Source organism: Schistocerca serialis, chromosome 2 (genome assembly GCF_023864345.2).
Source record: "Schistocerca serialis cubense isolate TAMUIC-IGC-003099 chromosome 2, iqSchSeri2.2, whole genome shotgun sequence".
NCBI lineage: Eukaryota > Metazoa > Arthropoda > Insecta > Orthoptera > Acrididae > Schistocerca > Schistocerca serialis.
Window position 1 is genome coordinate 210,914,571 of NC_064639.1, and position 24,982 is coordinate 210,939,552.

A 24,982-nucleotide genomic window follows, 5' to 3' on the forward strand; every position below is an offset into this window, starting at 1 on the left:
TGCAGAAAAACTGTGAGACAGATAAAAGATTTAAAGAATTTTTCTCCTGTAATCATTCACAGTAAAAAGAAAAACTTTCTAAAGAAATTCCTAAAAGGGAAATACGTTCTTTTGTATGGTGAAACAGAATGTACATATGTTTTGAAGTTCTGTAAATTTTATGTCACAAGATGGTCATGGAAGGTAATTAGATGATTCACAATTGTAGTATTTTGGGCAAAAATTTCTTTAAAGTGCCATGAAACTTTTTTATTATGTTTTGGTAAATAATTTATTATCTTATGGACTGTTGAGTTCACTATTTCTCAATAACTGTATAATTCAATGGGAGGAGAGGGGTGGGAGTGGTATCAGATATAACAAGTTGGAAACTCCTCCATTTTTTATGTTTCCTACTCCCATGAATAACTAAATTTTTCCTGATTATTCATTTTATTTTCAGAACAGTTATACACATAACACGAGAGAAGTACAGGGCCATGTCAAAGTGTTATTGAAGCAAAGTTCCAGTTAAATTTATTGTCTGGTTGATTATATTGGACCTACAGATTTCAATAATGCAATTAGTTTTACTAAAAGCTAATTGAGCCTCTTACTATAGTATGTAATGCAGAAACATTTTGAGCTAGTAGGCAGAATAAGAAGTGCTGGTACCATTAATTTGAATGTACATATTTCACTCTTTCTGAGAACATACTTTAAATTACTGGAAACTAATTAACTTGCTAAACAACTGATATTGAAAGTTTGGATCATCACAACCTCAACTGCTTATTTTGCCTCAATGGTTACTGGATTCTGAACTTTGACACTGTAGTTTTGTTACTATACTTTTCCAAATCAGATAGCACAGATTATTTATTGATTGACTAGGCCACTAATTAAGATTTTGTGTAATTTACGATAACATAAAATTATTATCAAGATTCTCAGATGTTGGGACGCTGATGAGTCTTCAACGGAATCTCGACGTAGTAGTTCTCATCCCTTTCCATCAGCTGGTAGAGCACACTAGTTTGAAGTTGCTACAAGCTGTACAGTCAACAGTTACTCAGAATCAGAATGTGATAGCAAAAAGCTTCAGAAAAAAGCATGCCTTAGTGACAATTTTGATTGTAAACAAACCAATTTGCAGTCATTAAAGCACACCTTTGATGACTCGGTTTCAGGACACAAATGTCAAGTGGTTAATGACATGAGAACTCTGTAATTTTTTATATTTCTGCAGTTTATAGCAGATGAAAATTTATTTTATGTATCCCCCAGGTAAAATACTCCAGAACCTGTGTGTGCTAGACTGTCAAAGTGGAAAGATACTGGATTTGAAGAACTTTGCTATTTGTCTTCTGATGATTCAAGTTAAAAAGTTGGAAATAAGTGATTTTTGGTCCATAGATGTACTTTTAAACACTCTAGTTTTCAGACATTTATGTCCTGAGACTCATTTACTTTACTTTCATGAATGCTACACTTTAGTGACCACCCAGTGAGTACACGATGTGATTGTTTGAAATTAGGAATATTGTCAATAAAGCTCTTACAACGTTTTGTTGTATATTTAGCCCACATCAGAAGTTTGGCATTGATGAAAGTCTCTTGTTGTTCAAAGGTAGATTACCTTTTAAAAAAGGACTGAAAATATGTATGCATGTTGTAAAAAGTATTCAGACACTTAAAGATTCTGAGTTTGAAGCATCTCTCCAACTGAAGTAGTATGTTGGCAACAGACGGAACTGATTCTTCATATGCAGCAATATTTATTCCATTCATGAAATAAATACACCACATACATAGTATCAATTAATAAAAAATTTGCAGTTCCATCTCTTTACAATGTGATCAATTTACTCGGACATAAAGGAAAGATTTTGTTTTCAAAAACATTGATTTCTGGCCTTGAAGTTTGCCAGAGAACAATTAATTTTATTTATGGACTAAAAATTTATTTGGGTACATCAAAAGTGTCTCCTAGTAAGTACTTTGTTTCCCTCACAAACTGTTTATGAATGAATTATTGTGCTACCATGCACAAAAAGCACAAACAAACTGGAGAGACTGGATGTACAGGTTGTACAGCATGTAGCTCGCAAGCTGTGTTTGAAGTATTCAGAACAGAGCCAGAAGGTTCGACACAAGTAATGCACCATGCAGGAACTGGTCTCTTAAGAAAGGTGTGGGCATAGGTAATCAGCTTTGGTGCTAATGACACAGCACTCAGAACGGCCTGTGCCAAGCACATCTGTAGCAGAGAAGGCATTAAGATTGGAGACTGGACAAATCACAAAAATTTAAAATACATACTTCAATGTGAACTAACAAAAGGGCACATAGCCACTAACTTTGCCTCTGCCCTGTCATGAGCACATAATATACACTTACACTGCAGTGATCTGAAATGATTTTGCCACATGTTTCATTATCAAGTGGTTATTTCTGCCAGTAGAAGGCTACATACACGAAGACAATGTCCTAAGAAGACACAGGTCAGAGACATTCTGCCTTTTCTGTGATAAGCAGGAAGTATCACACAGCAAGACAGTTGGTTTTCCACAAGACATAACATTGTCCATCACTTTTAACCTCTCTTCCCCACAAGGGCTCATGGGCTTTAAGTCAACTGTGATATAAGATTTAGCAGGAGGACAAAATGCTGCTGACAAGCTTCCCTGACTGCAATGCCTGTTTGCTCATTTCCCCGGATACCAAAATGAATTGGCACATAGCAGAATGCTACAACCATAAATATTTCAGCTAGCAGAATCCTCAGGACACGGCCAAGGAAAACTAAGGAGCAGCAAATGGGAGTCGTCCAGCTTGGAATAATTTGTCTCAAATATTGTGAAAACATACTTATTCAGGTTTCTCTGGTGTGACAACCAAGTAGGGTAATCATCAAAAGTAATGACCACAAATTTTTAAAACTGAAAATGGCGTAGTTCATTCCAAAATTCTGGAAGATTAAAGGCAAGATATGAGTGGTTAAAAAGGAGAAATACAGATTTCTGTGCAGAAAAAAATTTCAAACCAGTATTTTTTCCCACCCCAACCCTACACAGTCTTATCAACTAATTGTTGGACAGTTTGAAGAAGAACAGAAAACTTCGAAATTATCCATGAATAAGGAACACTGAACAACACTCCTTACAACAGTGATGAGTGAAAATTTGTGCTGGACTGGGACTTGAACACGGGTTTCCTGCTTCATATGACCAGTCGCTTTAACTGCCTTGGCCATCTGGACACACTTCCCATCCAACCCAAATTCTCAACGTGTCATATGCTAGTAGTGTCCACTGTCCATTAATGCCTTTGTTCACAGCTTTTGGCTGAGTCCTGCAACAGTTCAGATGTTGTGGGCATCTGCATTGAAATTACCATAAGCCGTCTATGCTCACAAACGCCACACTTACATATGAGTGGTGATTTAAAAAGTAAGTTTGCCCTTCAAATACAAACTTGAAGGATGCCATTCTCTTGAATAAAAGGATATGATAAGATGTCACTAATGTCATCATCATCTTGCAGTTTCCTGCCACGTGCAGGGTCTACTTGGTGTATGCTTCTCCATTTTCTTTGGTCTTCCCACCATCTCTCAGTCACCAGTTTTCCGAATGCTTTCTTCCATTCCTTTTAGTCCTTGCACTTAGCCTCCACCTTGGTCTCCTGCCCTCCATCTTAATCTCATGTATTTTTCTACTTGTCCTCTTCTCAGACATTCTCTTTGAATTCTCATACCATTTTAATACTTCATTACTTAATCTTCTCTTGCAGGGAACCTTCCTCACACTTTCATTTCCAATCTTTTCCATTTATGTTAAACCTGCCTGACGTGAAAATTTTAATTTCACTTGCCTGTGTCTCACTTTTTTTCCTTGCATTCATAACTCAGGCTGCTGCAGCATACAGCAGAATTGATGTATAATAGGTTTGGTATATCACCTTCTTACTTTTCTATGTACTTATTTCTTCCATGTCATGGCTCTCATACTCCTCAAAAAGCTATCATATTTCCTTGCACATCACTTTTCTCTTTTGTCATTTTTATCATTTTACTGCATAATAATTCCCAGATACATGAAACTTTTCATCCTTTCCCTAGAGGAACAGTTAGTCAAAAACACAAGGTCCAGAACAAGTCCTTAGAGAACACACAAGATACTAAACTTCATTGAAGAAGGAGAAAGTATAACAATGTGCCAAACAAAGCAGGAAAAACGGAAGACAGACATCTAAATAATGAGATTGGCAGTAGGTGCAAAGTGGGAGAGCACAAGATAAATGCAAAGCTGTAGAAGTGTGCGTGAGTATAGGAAAGTTAAATGCTAAGTATAAGAAACTGTCTTGAGAAAAGAAAGCAGCTGTACAAATATCAAGAGTCCAGTTGCAAGCCAGAACTATGCAAAGAAAGTAAGGTTAGAATGTGGAAGGAACATATATAAGAAATGAAAAACCTTGAAGACAGCATTACACTGGAGGAACATGAAGGGGAAGATGAGAACAATAATGCAGTACCATGTGAAAAACCTAACAGAGGACTGAAAGAGCTGAGTCAAAACAAGACACTGGGAGAATATGACACTCTCTCAGAATTATTAATGCCCTTGAGGGAATCAACTATGCCAAAGCTGTTACATCTGGCATACAGGACATGTGGGAGAGCAGAAATATCTCCAGGGTCCGAGAGCAATATAATAATTGCAATACCAAAGAACACAGATAGTGAAAGGGTGAGCATTACAGAGCTGTTAGTTTAATATGTCATAACTGGAAAATACCAACATGAATTATGTATAAGAAGAATTGGATGACTAATAGAAGCCAATCTGGGAGAGTAATTTGAGTTCTACAGAAATGTAGAAACAAGAGAGGCAATTTTGACCCTACTACATATCTTAGAAGATAAACTGAAGAATGGCAAACCCACATTTATAGGACTAGTGGATCTAGAAAATGCTTTTGACAATACTGACAGGAATACACTCTTTGAAATTTTGAAGTTATCGGTGACAAAATACAGGAAGTGAAAGGTCACCTACAGCTTGTAGAGAAGCCAGACCTCAGTTATAAGCCCATATTATTTAATCTCTAAATAGACCGTACAGTAAAGGACACCGAGGAGAAATTTAGAAAGTGAATTAAAGTTCAAAGACAAAAAAAATAAAAATTTTACAGTTAGCAGATGACATTACAACAATGTCAGAGAAGTGAAGGACTTTGAAGATCAGCTAAATGGAATAGATAGCATCTCAAAAAAATGAACATTAACAAACATAAAACAAACGGACTAGAATGTAGTCTAAAATCACATTATGTTGAGGGAATTTGATTAAGAAGTGAGACACTGAAAACAGCAGATGAGAATGGAATGTAGTCTAATTAAATCAGCTTATGTTGAGGGAATTTGATTAGGAAATGAGACACTAAAAATAGAAGATAAATTTTGTTATTTGAGCAGCAAAATTTCTGATAAGTTTTGCCTAGTTGTCTTGTATCTTCCTACAGTCACTCAACTTTGACATCTTACCTACACCACTGCATCATTAGTAAACAACTGCAGACTGCCACTCACCCTGTCCGTCAAATCATTTAGGTACATAGAGAACAACAGCAGTCCTATAACACTTCCCTGGGGCACTCTTGCCGATACCCTTGTCTCTGATGAACACTCGCCATCGAAGACAATATAGTGAGTTCTATTATTTAAGAAGTCTTTGAGCCACTCACATATCTGTGAACTTATTCCATATGCCTGTACCTTCATTAACAGCCTGCAATGGGGCACCATGTCAAATGCTTTCCGGAAAGAAGAGAAGCAGCTTTAAAAATATGGTGCTATAGAATAATGCAGAAGGTTAGATGGGTAGATAGGATAAGCAACACACAAGTACTGAAATGAATCACAGAGAAAATATTTTTGTGGTACAACTTGACTAAAAGAAGGGAGAGATTTATAGGACACAACCTGAAGTAATGAGGAATGATTAATTTGGTAATGGAGGGAAGCAGGTTCAAATGTACACAGATTGCAGCAGTTATGCAGAGATGAAGAGACTTGCATAAAATCAGTTGTTGGACTGAAGACTGCAATAACAACAACAACAACAACAACATATATGAAGTTAAAACTTCTAGGAGGTGCTAAGACATGCTGCTGTGCATTTATCACCTGCTGACATGCTGGGAAGATAGGGTCTATTTTTCACTTGCTGTCACAAAGGCAACGCCATGTCATGCGGCACAGAAAATGTCAAATACTGATCCCATATTGATAAACAGTAAATATAGGAAACAACTGTTTCTCGAAGAGGCTGAGTGCTGGTGGTGGGAAGTTGGATACTGCCTGGAGGTGAGGATAATTCGAGTAAAATACTCTGGGTGATATTTCCTTTGCTGGTCTGGAGAATCCCATTCCTCATGACAGTATTAACAGAACATGTTGCACCATTACCAGAAATCCTTGTGATGCCTTCCCAAACCATAGATGATTTAGGGGAACAATTTTGCTGCCACTAACTCTTTTTTTGTCTTTTATTATATGATAACATTTCACTCTTGTGAGCCAGACAACATTCTGAACATTTGGTCAACATTTGAAACTCCACAGATATGCCTACCATCTACCTCATGACTGCAGATTGTCATCCTTCACTTCAGTTTCATCTTTGTGAACAGGTTAACCACATTTTCCATGTCCATTACACACCATACTAAGAGGGTTATGGGTCAGAGTGGAGTATTTATTTATTTTTTATTTTATTTATTAGTTGCTGTCCCTAACAGATTTGCACCCTAGCAGCAACTGAAAGTTACATTTCACAGTTTTTATTCTGAACCACAGTGCAGTAATAAATTTTTCTTTCTTAGCCTTATACGAACAGCTTAGTGTACAGATCCGAGATCCAGACAGCCTTGAAACCCAGTGAGAGAAACCTATTACTGAGAGGAAAGAGCAAGAAATGTGTTAGGAATAGGGGTGAAGACAGAGGCTAGTTGTAGGATAAAAGCTACCAGAAACTGAGGCTAGGAGAACTGCAGTACCCAAGGATGTGTTGGAAATCTATTCCAATGTTTGCCATTCAAAGGAAATTATATTGGTGCAGGTTACAAAGCAGCCACTGACAACTGTATAAGTACTCTTCGGCAAGGTGTGCACATGTATAAGTGTGACCCCCAGTGGCAAAAAACAGGGTTGAGTACATCATAGTTAATTTCAATGACATCCTATGGTCCAATATCTCTCTTGGCACACCAATATCTGTTAGTACCCATTATATTACTCTGAAAAACAAACTGGTTAATGGCGATATAGCAGAAACTAACTTGGTTACATGACTAGGTACAATCATGTTCCAATTCAAAGTAGTGTGCCTTGTTACCTCACAGTGTAATCTGTGAAAATAATGGTAGAAAATGACTTCATTGAAAGCTACAAGAACTTGCTGTTAACACCGTTACTATTACTGACTGTAAGAATGAGAAAGATGTGAAAGCCAACAGAGAAGGTGACATAATGTGCAAGCAAACATGGACAAGCATAAGTTCATTAAGTCTATGGTGTGCAAATTACAGAAGGAGAAACACAATGCTGAGTGGAGCAGGATTCAAGTATTTTCCTCAACTGAGGGAAGATCCATTAATTAGGTGAGAGGTTTTCTCTGGTGTGATGTCGTCTTTATCACTCCCCCTTCTCCACATGAGGCTGACCCCATAATTGGGTAAAAATATGTAACAATGAATTTTTTAAATTTGTTTTAAATATAGATTAAAACAGTTTGACAGATCCACATTTTATTTATGAAGCATATTAAACAGTATTTTTAATACATTTCAAAAATGCCAACCCCAAGTACTATTTGGATGGGCAGAACAGAGACAGGTAGATGAAAAGGCTCCACAGCAATACTCTTAACAGTTTTTCAGGATCGCTAAAACCAACTTTTCTTTGTATGTTATGTACATAAATGTCACTGAACCTTTACTTACTTTGCAGATGAATGACTTTATTTGTACCTTCCTTTGAATCATATGATTACGTAGCTTTTCAGTCTCTTGATTAACATGCTCTTTAAGAGAATTCTTGTTGTTCAACTTCAGTTTAGCTTCCTTCCATAAACATTTAACTTCTTGCTTGCATGAGTGTTTCGACTTGTCAGCACACCACTTAACACAAGCATTGTAAGAATTTTAAGGCAAATTCATGTGAACACAATAACATCGGCTTTATATGCATTGCAGAACACCACAACTGACTCACTGAATGCAGTGATTTTGACTGGTGCAGCAGACAGCTCCCCAAATGAAATCTAACACTTGTGCAGTGCTTGTTTCAAATTGGGGAATCCTGGGCATGCACGCATATAAAATGTTTGGTTCAATTCAGGGAGACTACAAAGATTGGTGGCCACTTTGCTTAAGATTAATTATATAAAAGAAAAAGGTTATCTGTTACAATAATGCATATTCTCTGAATTAAAAAGGTTGAAATGAGGTTTTCATTGCCCCACACCCCAGAAAAATGAGATTTGGTGAGATTTTGCCAGATGCCTCCATCACTATTTTGAAATAATGTAATTAATGGAAGTCTCCAAAGCAATTCTGCAAGGAACTAGAGCACCAAGACTCTGATGGGTGTGATGAACTGTTACAGCAACGGTCAGCAAAACGACATCATACAGAGGGAAGCAAGCGTCAGCCTGAAGTCCAGATACTGTTTCACTAAAAGGCATATTCAGAATGAAAGAGCACTTAGCAAATTTATTAAGGAAGATGATGTAGCATAACAAACTAGCCAGTGCTTCTGAAGAGTAAAGCTGGGCAATATTACAGCTCCATTAGGCTCCTGCAGGAGGTGACTAAACAAAAAATCCAGAACAAATGAAGTCATCATCACACAATGGCAACACTATGCTGTGAAAGCCTGTTGTCCCTTCTGGAGTAGGGTGCAGCTGTTGGGGAAGTAACAGCTGCACACTTTATCCTGGCCGCTCTGTGATCTATGGATGTTGCCTCACTTTGTGCCGCTCTGTAATGTTTACGCTCATTGCCAACATTACCTACATAACGGTATTGTGCGCTATAACAATAAGCAACCACTGTGAATATAGTGCTGATCTGTGAGCGCTGTTGGGCATAGTGACTGTTAATATCATGTACATAATGAGAGAGGGTCCCCCTAGTGATTAGACATCAAATTTCGTGTCACTTCTTCGACACATTAACTCCTTACATGTTCATTTCTTTTATACTCTACGAGTTGGCTGCTTTAGGAGTAGGATGTGTGACTTGCCTCAGCAGCCTATGTGTTATGAGCTGATTGAAAGCTTCTGCTCCCAGCATCCTCCACTCAGGGGCCAAGTAAAAGCGTGCAATCAGTACTGGCAGTAGGCTCTCATAAACATCACCCCCTCCACCACCACCACCCCAAATCAAACCTTCACTCTCTTATGCTTGCCGATGTTTTCTGTACATGACAGTGTAGGAAGTTTTGCGTGATGCTGAATGCCACTGCCATCATAAGCTGTTAACTTCAAGACAAGTATTACTGCAGTGAAAGATGAAACATCCACTCACCTTCCAATACTTCATCTCTACTAGCATTAGGCATCTGCCTGAGCTGGAGAACATATCCAGACAACTTGGTGCCTTCCCATTGCTAGGTCACATGCCAGGTGATTATCTTCTTCTATTGATTACCTTCCTGGTAGGTCGCATGTTTGAGCTTGGGCTAGGGGCTGCCTGGTCTCTTTTTACTGTACACCGGTTCCTACGGGGCCCGATCATTGCTGATCACTACCCAGTGTGGACATATCCCTTTGAATTCAGGCTTTCTGGATACCAAGGCATAAACACTGTCATTCCTGGTGTGGTACATTGCAACCCCGAGGCTGGTAGGAAGCCAGGAGCTGTGCCATCTTCACATTGATAGCAGCACGTGATGGCGTCAGCCTTTGGCGGCTTCGCTGATGTCAGTACCACTCGTTACTAATGGGTGCTTTGCCTCAGGCTGGCAGCTGCTGACATCGGCATGTAGTGCACCTGCATCCAACTACATTATCGATTTCCAAACAGATATGCAATTGCTACAGATCAAGATCCATAAATGATGATAAATCTAATATTACAAAATCCATTTATGAAATGAAAGAAGGATTCTATTGTTTAATGGATGGAATGCAATAATACCATCTGATGCTACTACATCATATAAGGAATTTACGAAATCAGGTAGGTGCCCAAGTAGCATGTGGGACTGCACTTGAGATCACAAGAATATATTCTGAAAAATGTATTGCACTCAGTGCATAACCAAATTAAAGTTCTGTGGTTGCCTGTGGCACATTGCAAATTCAACACCATAGAACTTATATGGGCCCTTGTGTAGAACAAGGTAGCAAAAGTGAAGAAGTATTTTAAGATGAACGGTAATTTATAATCATGCCATTTAGCTCTGGAAACTGATCCCCAAGGTGTCTGAATGAATTCAATGAGTCATGTGCACAAACTTGAAAACAGACACGCACTATAAAACCACAGTCTTGACATAGCAACAGAACCACTGTGATCGAAGTAGATGACTGCAACAGTAGCAGTGACACCTCAGTCATCAAAAAAAGTGATTCAGGTATGTTTTATTTTACTTATCATTCTTTCCTGCAAAATTTATTCAAGTTAATCGATTTTTCATTTATTTTGAAAATGTACAATACATTTCAATGCTCATTTATTGAGACCCGCTTGTATATTAAGTGTTCACTCGCAATAACAACCGAATATGGCAATGCTATATTGGAATGTGAGTACGAAATTGCCATTCTTCACTGGTGAATAGGCACTTGTCACACATTACTACAGTGGCAGAATGTTGGAATGACACCTATGCTTCACCACAGCCTTGCAAAGACTGCAGTTAGTAATGCAACTGCTTTTCAAATTCTTAATTGAGAAACATGGAGAGTATTCATTAGTAATGACATGTGATGCAACCAACAAAAGATTCAGCTTTACACTCATGTTCTCTCTGGCACAGTAGCTGCAGTGGTAAGCTTAGTCACTGTGTCTTACATCTGTCATTACAGCAATGAAACGATTAAACAGAAAATAATGACAGTCTGCCTGGAAATAGAAAAAGGTTGTATCATGAAACTATGAATGGAAAATTTTTTCTCCTAACTACAGTCTGGCTTCTATGACTTCTCAAAATTGACGCCAAACAAAAAATTGCTCAGAAAAACAAGCTTTATCTTAAATAATACCATGCAAGTCACCCACTTTTCAACAAAAAAGTAATATTCATACACCAGATAAAAGTAGATATTTCCACAAATCCAGCAAGGTACAACACAGTGATGTTCATCATGCGATGTAATCAGATTATGAGTTCCAAAATAGGGGTCAATAATTATGAAATGGATAATAATAACTAATTCAAAGTAATTCTGGTACTCAAAATTTATGGTGCCCATATGAATGGATTCAGAAAATCACTGCAAATGCTATGTTCCTTAATTCACTTTTTAAGCAGCATACTTTTCCATTCCAATAATTGTTTCCAGCTTTTGATTTATGAACTGTAGTATTTTTATGTACTAAAATTATCAGAAAATTATCTTCAAATATATTGTTCCATGAAATGTTGTGAATAAGAAGCTGAAAATATAAAAAATGTGCGAGACTTACCAAACTTACAATCTTGTTACTACTGTAGAGTGATGCAAATGTATTGTAAAGCAGGCCTGTCAAACAATAATGAAGCACAGACCCCACCTGCTTTTCACTTTCTTTTCCCTGGTCCTCTCTGTTCTTCAGAGTGCATTTCAGTCCTAGGGATAAACATGAAAAAAAGGGAACGGCAGTTTTTATGAGACACAGAACATGATGTCTATTAACATTAATCTTTACCTCAGGATGCAATTAGATATTATTACATACTTAACAATTTCTGCTCCGTGTAGATGTATGCAGAATGCTTTTAAGTTTGACAGACCTGCTTTAATGCAATACATGTCACTTATCATTTTCCTTTTCTACCCTTTCAATCTCTCGTATTCCCTTTAATTGGTTTAGTTATGGAGGTCTCAAAATTAAAGAAAACAGTCAAGAATACATTACATAAGAGGTCTGTTCAAAAAATTCTGGAACTTTGTCCACAAAATTTTTTTATGCTTACCTTTTATTTATTGTGCATGGTCTTCTTCGAAATATTCTCCTCTACAATAGATACACTGCTCCCAACACTGTTTCCACATCCGGAAGCAGTCTTAGTATGCCATTAATTTTCTTTCATCTCATCTATTGTTGCAAATCTTTCAACGGGATTTTCAACTTCAGAAATAAAATAAGTCTCCAGAGCCAGGTCTGGAGAGTATGGAGGATGAGGCAGCACAGTGATTTTGTTTTTTGTGCAATAGTCAAGCACCAATGGAGATAAATGTGTGGGTGCATCATCACAATGCAAGAGCTATGAACTGTCTCACCACATTTCAGGCCGTTTTCTTCTCACATATTTTTTTTTTTGCAGGCGTCACAACACGTGTCTATAGCACCAGTGATTAACAGTTTGTCCCTGTGGCTTGAATTGATGATGAACAATTCCTTCAAAGTCAAAGAAAACTATCAACATGGCTTTGACGTTTGACCTGCTCTGACAACCTTTTTTTGGTCTTGGAAAACCTTTCTGAACCTACTGTGAACATTGAACCTTGGTCTCAACAACATTATCATAGACCCACATCTCATCATCAGTTATAATTCTCTAAAAGAACATCTCATTCTCATTTGCACAGTCCAAAAGCTCTTCACAGATTGCGAGTGTGAAGGTCTTTGTGGTCTTGACTCATGAGCTGTGAGACAAAACTTGACAGCCGCATGGTGCACTCCAAGATGATGTCAGGATTTCATGAGATGTTACATTCTTCTGCAATTTCTTGAACAGTTGGTCTTTGATTGGCATGCACAGTTCCTGACATGAGTGTCATCAGTAGACGTCAATGGGCTTCCTGGACAAGGGTCATCTTTAACTTCCGTCGGCCATTTTTAAATAATGCGAACTATTTATAACACTGAGTATGGGTTCATGGATCATTTGGAAAGGATTTAATGAGTTTCACGCATAATTTAATGCAGATGCATTGTTACTCTAACTCTACCATTTCAAAATTCACAGACTGTGTGAAACAATGTTCTATTCAATACAGCACTGAAAAATAACAGACATACAACAATGAAACTTTTGGCAGTTACACATTAAACACACGCATTTGCAGGGATGCCAACTGCATTTCTTTCCAGTGCACCACTGGCATGAAATTACAAATGTTCTGGAATTTTTTAAACAGACCTCGTATTATGGAATTCATTGGTAGTGGAAAATAGATCCTGAAAGATACACTGACTGTTAACTACCATGATGTAACCCTTTCTACTGCCAGTCAATCAATTGATACATGAAATGATAGTAAATGACAATTTACTCCATACACTGGAAAGTGCTGGCTTTCATTGTATATGTCCATCATCCTTGTCAGCCCCATTTGGTAAAGGTCTCCTTTGCAGATTGACTGCAGTTTCCCAGCTAGTGGCAGTGGCAGTGGCTTAGTGACTAAGCTACCCAGGCACAGCTCAGAAAACACCTTCACATCTTGAATTCTGTCGCTACCTCTCTCCTGTGTTCCAAGCTATATTTATTTGTTAAATATTATTCAGTTTGTTGATTCTATTTTACTCCATTACTTTGGTCTCCTTTTGAGAAGAAAATTCGAGTGAAATGAGTGTACATTTTAATTCGGTATATGGGGATATTTTTTCAACACGAGAAAGAATATGGAAAAATTAACGTTTCATTTTTTACGTTACATAAAGTTAAGGGAGGGAAACAAATACTAGTCTCTGCTTTTACTTTTCAATGTATCACAACCGACCACCAATGAGAAAACAATACTACTGCCAACTAGACAAGTTTTCAAATTATGAAATTTGTACAAAATTCTACCATAGTTATGGGAAAGTATGCCTTCTGGGCACACTTCTGTTATAAGAGAATATCTGCGTGCATTCCTGAAATCATCATATTGTGTAATTTTGTTGAGAGAAAAATTGTTTCTCTGTTATCCACCATGCTGGAATTTTTACAAAACCTATCTTCTTCATGGATTATTATTATTTTTCTTCAGTTTGGATTCCGTCAACAAAGACAGGTCATTGATATAGGTAAATGTCTATTGGCCACCCGTATTGTAGCAACTATATTGCCTATTTTTATATATTTTTATAAGAATAAAAAGTAACAGTCTAAACCACAATTACTTTTCTTTCTACTGCTGAAAACTGGTATTGGTTGTCATAACCATCATCTAACCAAAATTAATTTACCCAGACTACATGACTGCCACTGAGTACTATCGAATGGAGCTGCTACACTGGTTTTGATCGCTGGTTCCTCATGTGATCTGGGTAAATTAATTTTGGTCAAATGATGGTTATGATAATCAAAACCAAATTATGATTTACTGTTTGTTTTCTTATATAAAGTCAAAAAAAGGTTGTTGAAGTTCCAATAGGTTGCTAAAATTTGTTACTTTTATTATGCTGAGAAACACTTACATCGCTTCTTGTACTAATTGTGACCAAACACAGTTAACCTCATGATTTTACAAAAAATGTCACAAAATATATAAGACTTTTCAGCTATTGTACTGGCTGTGTGTATTTTAATGAAAAATTTTGGGCTGAATAAAAAAATTAAATGAGTGAACACAGTTACCATGTAGACGAAGTGTTAAGTAGATAATGAAGTAGTTAAACAATAGTGCTCAACCAGAATGAATTTTCTTTCTATAGCGGAATTTTCACTGATCTGAAACTTTCTGACAGATTGAAACTGTGTGTCAAACTGGGACTTGAACCTGGGACTTTTGTCTTTCGTGGGGAAGTGATTCTCTGGCTAAACATCTGTGTTCTCACAGTTTTACTTCTGTCAGTATCTCTGTCCCACTTTCTAGACTTCACAAAAGTTCTCCTACATACCTTGCGAGACTGGAACTCCTGGAAGAAAGAATACTGCAGAGAAATGGTTTACCCACAGCCCATGGGATTGTTTCTAGAATGAATTTCTACTCTGCAGTGGTGTGTGGGTTCTGAAAAGGGAAGAGGGGCATGATGAGGAAACCACTATGAAAACATTGTGGTGACATGGATTTAAGTTTATGTTTATCAACATAAGTGAAGCAATGGATCCAGAGAAGTACAAAGCAGAATAGTGTGTGTGTGTGTGTGTGTGTGTGTGTGTGTGTGTGTGTGTGTGTGGGAGGGAGTGGGAGATGGAGGCATATGGGATGGGAATAAGGACAGATGTACGTGGATGACAAGAACTAACGAAGACATCATGAGGATTATAAACTAAAGGATATAACAACAAAAAAGAGGGGCAATCATCGCCCCACAGCTCAAGACAGTTGGACAGATGGGCTGGGGTGAGTGGGGGAGGAAGGACCTAACAACATTCAAATACAAGGGTCATGTATGGGTGATGATGCATTAATTAAGAACTGCATTGACATTTGGGCAGAATAGGAGCCAAATACTTATCAGCATTGCTAGTGAGGATACAATGAGTATTATACCCAGGTTGGGCTAACAAAATGATTGGTTAGTTGTTTACAGCCAGAGAACAAGCTTGGTTGCACCATGTGTTCATTTCACTTTTGTAATATCACCATATTATCATAGGGCCCAGTTACCAAATGCAGCTGTGAATGAGAACTGTGGTCACTAATGTAGCTGTTACGATCTTTTCGGTAATGTGATTCATCTCACTGTATTGATTTTCTTTATTTTAAGTGACAGCTTGTCTGAAGCTAGCAGTGAAAGTCAGGAAGAAAGTGATAAAGTCATTATGATCCTGCAAAGTGAACTCTGTACTGCATGTTGACCGGAAATGTGTGAAGGATTCAGTATTGAATTACATGGCTGCTGTTCTCACAGCATACTGTGCAGGTGGGTACTGCAGAATTCACCTGCTTTCAGGTCTAAATCTCAATTATCCTGTTATTGCGAATTAGGTGTGGGTGTATGGGAGGGTATAGCAACAACAATCTGTTCTGTGGACTAAGTTTGGTGGCTAGATGTTGTCCCTGAAGGTCTTGGTGAGGCTTTCGACATAATAATGTCCATCACTGCAGATGCGCCATTTGCAAGAATATAAAGGAGAGCTTTTTTGGTGTAAAAGGAATGACAGCTACTGAAGTGGACATATTACTGATGGCTGATTGGCTTAATAAAGACAGAGAACTGCTTCTATGCTGCTGCCCTTTCTCCTTCAATTACCTTGGCATAATATGCGACTACTCTTGCCTGCAAGTGCTCGAGTTCTCTTTCTCTCTCTCTAGACCTTCTTTATCTTTCACCTTTTAAGCATTCAGTTGACTAACTCTGTCCAAGACAAATAATCATTCCAGTGCGATCACGAAGTTGGGACAATGCAGGACGTATCTATGTGCTGCACCGATGATCTTTCAAGAAGAACATGACTTCTAAAGTTGTGTTACTATGAGCAATTTCTTGCTTAAATGGATGTCTATTGTTTTACAGATCTTCTATATCATGAATGATTGTCTTTACCCAGACCATTGTTTGCTGTTCGTATTATAATCCGTTCATCATAAGAATAAACCTGATGTAAACATGTCCATGTGTACTCTTCCACATTTGCTGGAACCTCATTGGATTTCTGCCTCACGTGGGACTGCAGCCAAGCTGTCTCAAGTACCGTCAAGAATGATAATAAGGGTACATTTTGTGCTATGCATTACGTGCACAATGACTTAGCGATAATACGGGACAACAGCTTTACCGGTGCTTAACTTGGACAGCACTGGCCGTTTAGCTGCTACAGCTAGGCCTGCAGTGATGTGACCAGTTGCAGTTCACATGTAAAAAGAGATGATCAGAGGAACAATACAGCTTCAAATGTCATTTAATTTTTACGCAAAATGAAATACTACACTGCAAATCTGCCACAATATGCTCCTTAGACGACTAGACAAAAACCGCAACATGTTATTGTTTTTAGCTAACATACTATCGTAATTAAAAACAAGAATGATGAAAATTCCTGACTTAACCACACTGTAATTTTTCAGCATAAGCTGTGTGTAATGCAAGAGACTATTGAAGGATTTCACCATATAGTTAATTAAATATTGAGCAGTCTTTCATAAAACATCAATAATTAAGAATTTGTATTTGAAATGGAAACAGGAATTTTGTGTCCAGTATGTAATTAGAAATAAGAAGACATGCATTATTCATAAAAAATGGTGATTAGTTTTATAATTACAAGATGCAGACATTTCAAATAGAATGAGGAAAAAAAAGGGATACTGGAGAGATCTGAACTAACACACTAATTGATTTTCTTTATTTTAAGTGACAGCTTGTCTGAAGCTAGCAGTGAAAGTCAGGAAGAAAGTGATAAAGTCATTATGATCCTGCAAAGTGAACTCTGTACACACACTTTATTGATCGACTGCATTATATACAACACTGGAAATGCTTCAAAGCCGAATATCTCCCTAAATTTATGAAAACATCAAGACCAGCCTATTTCTCAGCACTTTTTAACTGTGTTCCACATGCGTGTTTCACTACGGAACAGAAAGCAGCCTTAGCCATTTTCACACTGTGCATTAACGTTGCTGCAGAGGCTGTGACTATACAGGATTTTTTAAATAAATACTACATAGCTGAAGCATGATTATGAGGAACGTTGATGGCTATTAATACATTTGAATTTCTTAAAGTTCCATTTAACATAACTTAGTAATATGATATCTAATACATAAGTAGGACCCACTTCCAAAAGCGTAACAGCGCCAGTGTACGTGTGTTACGGCTTCTGACCAATCATCGTGTGTGTGTTTGTTTACATCAGGTTTATTCTTATGATGAATGGATTATAGGATTCACAACAGCCTAGTTGTTAGTAACTGCGGCGACTCACAACAGCGTAGTTGTTAGAAATGGTGGCGAGGCTGATGACTGAGTAAACATGTGTTTATGATCATTAGACTTTAATGCCAGTTAACATAGTTTTTGAAAAATGCTTCAATCACCTTTGGTTAAAAATTTATGAAAGCAAAAATTGGGAGGGCTGAAGCCCAAAACTGTGTAATGCCATACTTATATGTAAAAGTGAGGAAAGGCAGCCACTCACCCACAGGAGCCCACTGTGTAGTGCATAGAAACATGCAACAGAAAAGACTGGTACACACATTCCCACGTACAACCACACATACACCAAAACCCAAACTCTGGGTGTTTGTGTGGTTGTGTGCACTAGTAATTATAATAGAGAAGCAGCAAATGCTAGAAAGCTAGTGCAAATGATCTTTCCTGTTGCATGTTTCTATGCCCCACACTTACATCACCTACAGGTGAGTGACTTCCTTTCCTTAATTTTATATATTATTGCATCCAGAAATTTCAATTTTTGTTATAATGCCATAGTTGATATTTTTCTATTCTGTGTTTAATTTTACTTTTATAGTGAAATATTTTAAATCTAAACATCATCCTTTCTGTTAAGGAGGTAAATCAACAGAATGCAAAGAGATGTGACTACCATTAATATTGTGGCATTAAAATTATTCAAAGAAACATCTATGATCTGTGGTATCAACAGTCCCTATTAGACCAGAAAATATTCTGCGAGAATAATTTTTCCTAGCGTAAAGCAAAACATGACTTTCATAGATGAACTACACATATGAAAATTTTAGATTTCCATAAAATATGTACTGTGACATAACTGAAAGCAGAACCAGTTAATATTCTGGATGAGTCTGATGTCAATGATGTGTCCAAGACCCCGATAAAGAGTGTTGAAGACATTTATGAATGATGTCTCCAAAGCATTCAAGGTCAAAAATGGTGTCAGGCAAGGTGACTGACATTCTTCATTACTCATTTTCAACTATGTTTTGGAAAAAAGTAGTTCAAGTATTGAGGAAAATAAAGCAAAGAAACAGAAAAAAATTATCCAGGTTACCACATAATTTGGAAGTTCAACTATCTAAAGCAAGCTGTCAGAACACCAGGACTACAAACTTCCTTTAAGACAACATGGCTGCCGGCCGGAGTGGCCGAGCGGTTCTAGGCGCTACAGTCTGGAACCGCGTGACCACTACGGTCGCAGGTTCAAATCCTGCCTCGGGCATGGATGTGTGTGATGTGCTTAGGTTAGTTAGGTTTAAGCAGTTCTAAGTTCTAGGGGACTGATGACCTCAGCAGTTAAGTCCCATAGTGCTCAGAGCCATTTGAACCATTTGAACAACATGGCTGACTTCAATGATGGACACAAATGGAGGACCACTATGAAGACTACATCTGTACTCAGCATGATGCCATACAGTGCATGGTACGGGGTACTTATTAAATGATATTTATTTCCCCATTTCCTATTCATTCATGTATGGTACATGGGTGAAAAGGCTGTTGACACAAAATATTTCACATAATTTGGTAGCACAGGAAGAAAATAAATAGTAGCATCTCAAAATTAAACTGATCCTGTCACCTAACACTCTGTTTTATAGTTAAGATAACATAGCAGGGCACAGTTATCAAAACAAAAGACTTAAAAACGAGAATAGTGGGTAATTTCAATAGGTAGAGTGATGGACAAATTAGTAATTGTACAAGAAAATAGAACTGATAACACATTTAAATAGAAAGAAGTGGCTGCTGTTCTATTTTCATGCATTCAGAGTAGCCCATGATTGTCTGACCCAGATCTGAAATTTGTAACCCAAAGATAACAATCAAAATTATTTCAGAAACGTAAGAAATATCTCTGACAATTTGCTGCCCTGGAACAGACCATTATTCTTCTTTCTTTTTTCTTATGCCTTTTTCCTGGTACAGGATCGGTACAGGTATGAACGAATCTCGTGTAGTTTATTTCTGGGGTAGTCAGATGTCCTCCCTTGTGCTGCCCCATTACTGCCTTTGACAACTGCCTGCATGTAGTGTTATTCATGTGAAAGTTTTATAAAAGGAAAAGTTTTATAGAAGGAAAACACCATCACTGAGAGCAACAAATTAAGGCAGATAATACAAATCTTCCAAAGTTTGAAGTGGAACCAAAACACAGGTGATAGCAAGAGCCTCTACCGAGACAGAAGAAAAAATGGCTAATGGGCTCGAAAAATATTATCAGATCAACAAGATCTAAATGTTGAAAATGATTCTGATTGTCAACATGCCATCTGCTGAGACATGGGTTGACAGTACAGACACAACACATAGTTACAGAACAACTTTATTCATAACTCACTGCATGGAGAATAATACACAACTACAAACAATTTACTTGAAAACATATACTTAATGACATCTATAGACACCAAAGGTGGTGAAAAAACTTGAATCTCAATACAGATCATAAGTCTCAAATTGAAAGGGGAAAAATTAATATTGTGTGATAATTCAAGTGAAAAGCTCAAGATGGAGGGAAGACTATCACACTGGTATATGATTTGTACAGTTCACTAGATACACTTTTATCACCCATGGAATTACTAATTTCCTCAGATTTATTAACAGTTGTAATCTATTTACACCAGAGATACCAGATGGCAGAGAGAAGTACAGGAAGCTGAAAAGAAGGTTAATGCAAAACTAAACTATTCTCTATCTCAGTATATTTCTTTCACATTTCAAATACTAAAGAAATTTGACCATGTAACGGTACATATCAACTTTTTGGTTACCTGTTGTGGGCCCTGTCACTGTGTAGTATGGTGACAGGTTTATGGTCTGCAGTTAAACCTTCAATAGAAACACTGACATGGAATGTCTTGTCAAAAGTCTCATCTGGAAATAGAAAGACAATAAAAGAAAGAGCAGTACAATTATCAAGATATTAAAAGGTGGTAAGACATCATTATGTACAGAAAACTTTATGTTGACGACTTGCCTCTGTCACTAGACAAGGTCACTAATACACACTAGTGTAAATCATGGTGACACATAAAATATTACCATAATATTTGGCAGACAAGGAAATGAAAGGTGGTAGTGTAAACTTCTCAATCATCAAAACCATGCACCACTGTTCTGGAATAAATTTCTACCCTGTCACCATATGATGTGATGCAGTGGTTATGACACTGGATGTATTTTGGAAAAGTGGAGTTCAAATCCCTGAGTGGCAATCAACGTTAGGTTGTCTGTAGTTTTCTTAAACTGCTTAGTGCAAATGCCATGTGGTCCTTCCAAAATGAACAAAAGCCAGTTTCCTTCCCCACCCTTTCCACTATGAGCTTGTCCTTTGTTCTTAATGGTTTTGTCATCAGTGGAACATTAAACAGTAATCTTCATTTTTCTTTCAAACTGTCTTCACAATGAGTGATAACTAAAGAAGAATTTCACACATTGCAAATCGCCCCCACACTGACGATGTCAGGAAAATATGTCCTCTTCATATAAGCATGATGATTGTAAGTTGTTAATTGGATGAGAATATTAAGATTGTGTGTCCACTTGATGCTACTGAAGAGAAGACTTGTGCTGTCACTGGGATTACACAACTTCTTATCTCTCTCGCTGACACCATGAACACAAAAGCCTGATGCTACACTCTGCACACACCAGTCACAGCTAGTGCTTACGACTTGACACATTTGACTAAGAAAAGTAGTTGGCAGGTTGGAGCAACAAGAAGGGGGAGGGACAGTTGAAATAAAGTTGACAAAACTTCAAGGTAATTTCCAGTAATCAATTTCAATACATTTTGTTTACTGCTTCAAAACATACACACAGCATAGTGCTCAGATACTAAGTGTTAGGAGAAGCAGTTATTGTTCACTTCATGAAAATAATTTTTTGGCAACTGTTTATACACTGAGAAGTTACGTGATGCAGCATTATTTATTTTTCTTTTTTAAAAGTGATTTCCATAATGGCCATTCCTTCCTTTTTCCCCACAAAAACGACATAAAATGATTTCTCCACATGCGTTTTAGAAGCTACATCCATCAACTATCTCACATCTGTAGGATTCCTCACATCAATAGGAAATATTTGTCATTACTGCTGCATTTTCATTTGTGGGACAACAATTACAAGAATTCAAAACTATTGGCTAAAAGTCTCTAAATTACTTACAACCATCTGTCACACAGAATAGTATCTAGAAGTTGGTTCATTATCATGATAGTGACATTTTGCCACCCAAAGACCTGCATTTCTCTTTATGGTTATCACATTTACAAACTTACATGCTGTGTTCAAACTTCTGAAAACAAGTCTGACATACAACCTTCCCTGTACATCTGCCACCTTACTCAACCACTGATATCAAGCCACTGTTTGGCAATTATATGCATATGATTAGGAAATAAGGTAGTGCAAAGTCATGATCAGGGATTAACAGAATCACCTACTGCATGAAACTGTTGCTCACAGCAACTCATGATAATTGGTTCTTCCACACCCTTTACTTAGCCCCACCAATAGCACAGTCTGTCATCTCCATGCTTATCCAAACAACTGCTTGGTAATTTGTCTTGAGACTTGTTTCTGAAGTCCTGTTTTCTTGAAAGATGACCTTATTTCTACAAATACTGTGTATTTGCATGGAACAGTGTTTATTTAAACCACAATTAACCAATTTCAGCTATACAGCCATTTTATAATTGACAAGTCTGTGAATACATGCCATACGTTATCCACCAGAGAAAGTACAGAGCGTGCCACCTTTCAAATAGCTTGCTCACAACTATCCAAGGCGGCTGCCAGGCGCAGCCCAGCCACCGATTGGTTCACCGTGCACACGCAGCACTACACCAATGACACATGATGTGGATAACGTCTTTATAATGGCAAGCATAGGCCTCCAGGTCCTCAGTTGTTAAAAGATGTGTGAACTAGTTCATTGTATTCTCGTTGATGTCAATCAATGATCCAATAAACTGTATCTCTTTTATGGCCATATGTTTCCTTGTGTTCCTAGTTAGAGCAGGGTAGAGTTTTTGCAGTTTTAGATTCTGTGATTTTCTCGCCATTTGGCTCTCCATAGAGGCTTTACTCTCGTCACTTCTGCAACAATAACAGGCACTTACAGCCAAGTTGGAGCATTTGTTGGCTACGACAACCCAATGTCAGCCAAGGGGTGTTCATCCACCACCACTCCATAGAATACTGGGGCACGTACAAAAAGCAGCTTTTGTGACATTCCGGGTGGGATCACAGAGGTCTGTAAGGGTCTGTTCTTATCACTTACTGTGCCAGTTAGCTTCTCTGCAAGAACCAGCATCACTTTCTTTCGACAATATGTGTTGTTTGCTGTTCTCCTAACACTACAAGCAGCATAAGGTCACCGCGCATGTTGAATTCTACGAATGTCTCGAACAGCCACAGCAGTAATATCAAGTTTGGACGACTAAGCTTCATTACCTCAGTCACACATGTCAGTTCTTCAAGACTAAGTTTCAGGAGTCTTATGCTGACATCACAGTCAGAGATGCAATCATTCGTTAGCCCCTAGTAATGAAGTGCATCATTATGGCCTTCAGTTTGAGGAACCTTCACTAAAAGAGGTTTTGAATATTGCACAGTTGTTCGAGGTCTCCCGTGCCATGTGCTGCCAATCAGAGGCTTGGAATGATGGTGCCGTTGTTGACAGCATGCAGCTCCAGCACATGGAGCATAGTGCGCTGGGGGAAGAGGAGGCAAATGAACTGGGCCAAAGCAGACGAACATGTCGTCAGCAAAAGGAACAGCAAATGCCATTCCTTCGCGTCCTTCTTGTTTTATACAGCATGAGTGGGCAGCCTGCCGTAAGCAGTAAGCCTCTGGCCATAAATGTAAAAAAAAGGTCACATAGCAGCGGTATGTTGACCCCCCCCCCCCTCCACCCCCTTTCATCGTCGTGTTCACTGTTGTCTGCAGCCCAGATCAAACTTTTCATTGAAGTGTGAGTGATGGATAAGCCATTAATCAAACAAGCAGATATGGGGAGGGGGGGGGGGGTGCATCATGCTGCTACTCAACTCATAGACATATGCCAGATTTGGTTCTCACCACTGGCACATGTCTACTGTTTGTTGATAAGCTGTAACAAATAGCAAATTCAAACTCCTATTCTCAGCCAATTCATGGCAAGACAATTTATAAACCATTGCTCCATTTCATTCAAAAATTTGTTTGGGTTAGTTGCCTTTGCTACTGTTGGATTTTTTATTGAGGATGTAGTGCATCTAGTGTCAGACCAAGTGCCTTCCGAACTGTATTCCTTGTGTTCTGAGTTATCAGATCTTTTTGCCCCAGGCTTGGGTTGTGCACAGTTTCATGGCAAACATCAGGTCTTCTGCCCATCCTTGCTTTTTTTGGCCATGACCAGTGCCAGTAGCTTTTAGGTCAATGTTAATGAGCAGGCAGTCATAGACAGCCACCTCCTCCATGCCCGGAGGAGTTGCTCACAAAGTTGGCTGGAGGTCAATTCTTTTTGAAAATTGATCTGGTTGGAGCCTACATCCAGATCTTCAGATTCCATTGGGCAAAGCACGAAAACAACTGCTTGTGATTAATATGCCTTTCGGCCTTTATCAGTATCAACAATTGATGTTTGGAGTGATTAGTGCACCTGTCATCTTTCAATGATTTTTTAGAATAGGTTACCACAGTTGTCCTCCATTGCATTAACAACCTTGATGATATCGTCATGAAAGGTGCTACCACAGAGGATCACCCATGTAACCTCTGTTCTTTGCTTACTGTTTTACATAATGCAGGCCTGAAACATAACCACACTATGCCTCACTTCTTCCAACCTTCCATTGGTTATTTGGGTCATGAAATTTCCCATAGAGCAACATATCACCACCTTTACAACTTTGCCCTGCCCATCTAATCTATGAGAACTTCAAGCATTCCTCGGCAAAGCGATGTACGAGTTTATTTGCAGAGCAGCTACTATCACCCATCC

The 24,982-nt window shown here is 38.1% G+C and overlaps 1 protein-coding gene across 1 annotated transcript in view; it reads right to left on the reverse strand.

Moving 5' to 3' along the window:
* The window catches only part of LOC126456948 (transmembrane protein 181), a 228,532-nt gene that overhangs the window by 67,072 nt on the left and 136,478 nt on the right, over positions 1-24,982 (reverse strand). The window contains exon 5 of the mRNA XM_050092884.1: positions 20,766-20,868. Coding sequence (XP_049948841.1) covers positions 20,766-20,868 — 103 coding nt within the window. The remainder of the gene's footprint in view (positions 1-20,765; positions 20,869-24,982) is intronic.